At 29.9% G+C, this 4288-nt stretch overlaps 1 protein-coding gene across 1 annotated transcript in view; it reads left to right on the plus strand.

Annotated features, from left to right (window-relative positions):
• Positions 1–3640: 3640 nt before the first annotated feature.
• Positions 3641–4288, plus strand: part of LOC107486035 (WAT1-related protein At5g47470) — a 7673-nt gene continuing 7025 nt past the window's right edge. Inside the window, exon 1 of the mRNA XM_016106577.3 lies at positions 3641–3817. Coding sequence (XP_015962063.1) covers positions 3713–3817 — 105 coding nt within the window. The 5' untranslated portion in view covers positions 3641–3712. The remainder of the gene's footprint in view (positions 3818–4288) is intronic.

A 4288-nucleotide genomic window follows, 5' to 3' on the forward strand; every position in this document is an offset into this window, starting at 1 on the left:
TCAATCAAATAAAAAAAATTGTACCATACTATTATGCAATGTCATAAGATTGAAATCAACAAGCCAAAATACACAATAGCTAACAAAGTCTTGATCTAATAAAATATAATGACAATAGAATTCAAATACGACAATTAAAGAAGTTTAATAGCTCAACAGTCAACACAACTGAAAATAAAAATAAATTGTGTTTAATAGCAAAGTTATGGTGTCTTCTCCAACAAAATAGCTAAAACTTCATAATGCATTGCAAATCAATCTGAAATAAAAAAAAAAACAGTTACATAATAAGAACAACAAGAACAACAACAACAATAATAATTATAATAATAATAATAATATAAGGAGACAATTCATACCATAAAACTTAACAAGATGTACTTTAATCAGAATCAACACCAGAATCTTCTTCATTGGGATCACGAGTGGGGTGCAACTTCTACAAAATATATAAAACAAGAAACAATCATAACAAATAATATATATATTAATAAAAACTAGATTAAAATAAAGAAAATTATAAGTAGAAACTTAACCATACCTAATTCTAATTTCTTCAATTCCTCGATGAGTTCCTCAAGGACAAGTTTTGGAGAGTTTCAGAGCCAATTTTGGGTACAAATTAACGCTTCAGCTGTCATCGGAGTTAGAGAACTCCTATAATTATTCAACACCCTTCAACAACGGGAGCTTCTTCAACAGCCCGCCTTTTCCCTCGACCTCTACTAGCAAGCTTCCTTGTGTTTCGATGAGGAGCTGGCACAGGAGGCAAAGCAGTCAGAGATCTAATGCTTGTTGATTCATTCGGAATAGGAACTAGAGGCAATCCAGTGTCGCCCATATTCTCACTTGAACTGACGTCAAACTACATAAACAAGCAATAACCATTAACCAGCAATAAACAAGCAATAAACAAAACATAACAAAACTTGATAATCTGAACTAGCAACAAACAAGCAATAACCAGCAATAAACAGGCAATAAACAAGCAATAACCAGCAATAAACAGCAATAAACAAAACAGAACAAAACTTGATAATCTGAACAAACAATGAACAATTAAACCAGCAATAAAAAAGCAATAACCACCAATAAACAGCAATAAACAAAATAGAACAAAATTTGATAATCTGAACAAGCAATGAACAATTAAACCAGCAATAAACAAAACAATCACCAGCAATAAACAAGTAATGAACCAGCAATAAACCAAACAGAACAAAACTTCATAATTTGAATAAGCAATGAACAAAGCCAGCAATAAATAAGCAATAACCAGCAATAAACAAGCAATGAACCAGCAATAAACCAGCAATAAACAAGCAATAAACAAGCAATAAACTGACTGATAATTTAGAAAATTAAATCAAGGACAGAAACCAGCAACTAAAGTTTAAATCAATAACCAGCAATAAACAATAAACTAATAACCCTAAACTGAACAATAAATCAGCAAGACCAAAATTACTAACAATAGACTGAATACATGGTAAACACTAAACAGTAATACCAACAATAACCCTAACCTGAATAAACTGAACAATAACCAATTAACCAGCAAGCAGCAATACCAACAAGGAAACAATGCATCAGTAAAGTTTACCTGAATAGATGGCTCGGGCTCCATATGCACTTGAATCAGTGGCTGGGTGGGAGACTTTCTGGGTGGAGGAGGCAAGGTCGGAGGTGGTGAGGTGACCCTACAGAACCCAGAAACGCTGCTGGGTGGAGGCTTTCTGGGTGGAGGCGGTGAGATCGGAGGTGGTGAGGTGACCCTACAGAACCCAGAAACGCTGCTGGGTGGAGGCTTTCTGGGTGGAGGCGGCAAGGTCGGAGGTGGTGAGGTTGGAGGTCCTGTGTTGGTTGTCGCCCGTGGCTGTGCTACCCTGTGGCTCTTGGGTCAGTGGGTGACTGGGTCTTCGTCTTCGTCTTCGCGGTGGGTGGGTGGCTCAGGCTGGCTTCGACTTCGAGTATCAAGGAGTGAAGGAGGTGAGATTTGGAGAAAGAGGAAGGCTTCGAGTATCAAGGAGGTGGGTGGCTCAGGCTGGCTCCGTGGGGGGTCTGGTTGGTTCAGTTCGGTTCGGTTAGGGTTTTGGTGGTAAGAATCGAAAATCGAACCGAACCGCAGAAAAATAGCAAAACATCACTTTTTCGGTTGTTTTGGTTTTCGGTTATTTCAGTTTTTGGTTTTTTCAGTTCGGTTCATCGGTTTAGTTCGATCCGGATCGGTTTTGAACACCCCTAATAGAGTCTCTTCTCTTCAATTACTTATTTTTTTTATGTACGGACAGTTGCACGGTCACAAGACACTCTAATACGCAAATTTTAAAATTTTATAAAATATGAAAACATGCATATAAAGTATTTTTTAAATAATTGTAATTATATTTTAATATTTTATTGATATTAAAATATAAATTAATTTTAGTGTCTTATTTTAATTAAATATTTAAAATATTTTTTGTTTTAATAAATAATAATATATATTATATCTAAATTTATTTTAAAAATATATGTTAAGAATAAGATTGGACATGTTTCACGTAATAATATCTAGGTGTGTCTAAACATGTTTGAAAATTTTTTTTTATTTTTTATTAAAAACAGTTGGACACAGCAAACATACATATCGAACGAGTGTCAATAAACGTCGTGTCTAAAATGTGTCTGATACAAAAATACGGCAACTCAGCGAAGTGTCTGTATTTCATAACTTATTTTCTACTTTTTCAATTAATAAAAAAATTTTAAGTATAAATATTAATAAAATAATATTCTCATTTGAACTCAAATAAAATATGTATAAAATTAAAGATAAAACTAATATAAATAAAAAATATTTTATTTTAATTCAAATTTTAAAATATATTTATTTTTATAAATTTATAAATTTAAAAAAAATCGACATTTTTTTAAATTTATTAAAGATCATCATTTGATTTATTGATATATAAAGAATTATTGTAAGAACTTTTGATATTGAAAGAGTGAATATAACATGTAGCCCTGGCCTCTAGAGTGGTATAGAAATTTAGTTAGATTTTTCCAAAATTTGATACTAATAATACGATCAGGACGATTGTTATACATTATTTATTTCACAAAGTTAAATAATAATATGATTGATATAATATTTTAATTATTTTTTAGATATAATATTTTAATTATTTTTTAAGTTATATATTGTATATATTTGTTTATTCGCTTTATATTTTTTATTACGATTATCTATCACTATCTTCGAAATATTCTTTTCCCCTTAATTTTGCCTTTTGTTCCTACAAAATAGCCCTACCTGCAAAATTAACCGACAATACACAAAAACATTAAATAAAATCTAATTTTTACACAAATTGAAAATTAATGAATTTTTTTTTATAAAAAACCGTCAATATATTATGAATATAATAATGCTGCTAAATTTTTTCCCACGTTACTTTATCCAAACCATAGTCAGTTAGTCACCTTAAATAAATGTTCATTGACTCAATTTAATTTTCAACTAACCTTTGACGATTTTTCCAGTAATTAATTTAAACAAAAAGACAAAAAAAAAAAAAGAAACATTACCCAAGTTCACTGTACAGCTATATATGTACATATATGCATGTATTTGTTGTATGCGAAGAAGTAATAAAAGGAGACAAAAACAAGATTCAAATTAAACAAGAGAGGAAATTACAAAGAAAGGGGTTGAGTGTGAAATTCAGCGATGCTCTCTGAAACGAAGAAGCCTACGAAGAAGAGTGGGAGGCACATTCTGAAACTTGCCTCGTTTCTTATTAAACGCACTCTCTCCAATGTAAAACGCATGCAGGTAATCAATTAATCACACTACCGTAATTAATCACACTGGCAAATTTCATCTGCTTTAAAAAAATTTAGAAAAAAGAAGATATATTTTTTATAAAAATGCTCAACGATGACAAAAAAAAATTAGTTACTACATCTTTGTAAATTATAAGTAGGAGCCACTTCCATAAAAATGTCTAAAACATTTTTTTTTAAATAATTAAAATTTAATATATAATCGATTAAATTGTTTTTTTTGTTAAATTAAGTCAAATAAATTAATTTAATAAAAAAATAGTGAATAAAATTTTGAATTGATCTAAATTAATATTATTTTTTATAAAAAATAATTATAATACTCTTATTATAGAAAATAATTAAAATATTCTTATTATATATATTAATTTTGAGAATTCTAAATTCTAGTCATTTTCTTCTCTGTCGTCGTAGAATTAGAATTTAGAATTTTTCAAAATTAATATATAGGGATATTTTA

The sequence above is a fragment of the Arachis duranensis genome, chromosome 1, assembly GCF_000817695.3.
Source record: "Arachis duranensis cultivar V14167 chromosome 1, aradu.V14167.gnm2.J7QH, whole genome shotgun sequence".
In the NCBI taxonomy this organism is placed as follows: domain Eukaryota; kingdom Viridiplantae; phylum Streptophyta; class Magnoliopsida; order Fabales; family Fabaceae; genus Arachis; species Arachis duranensis.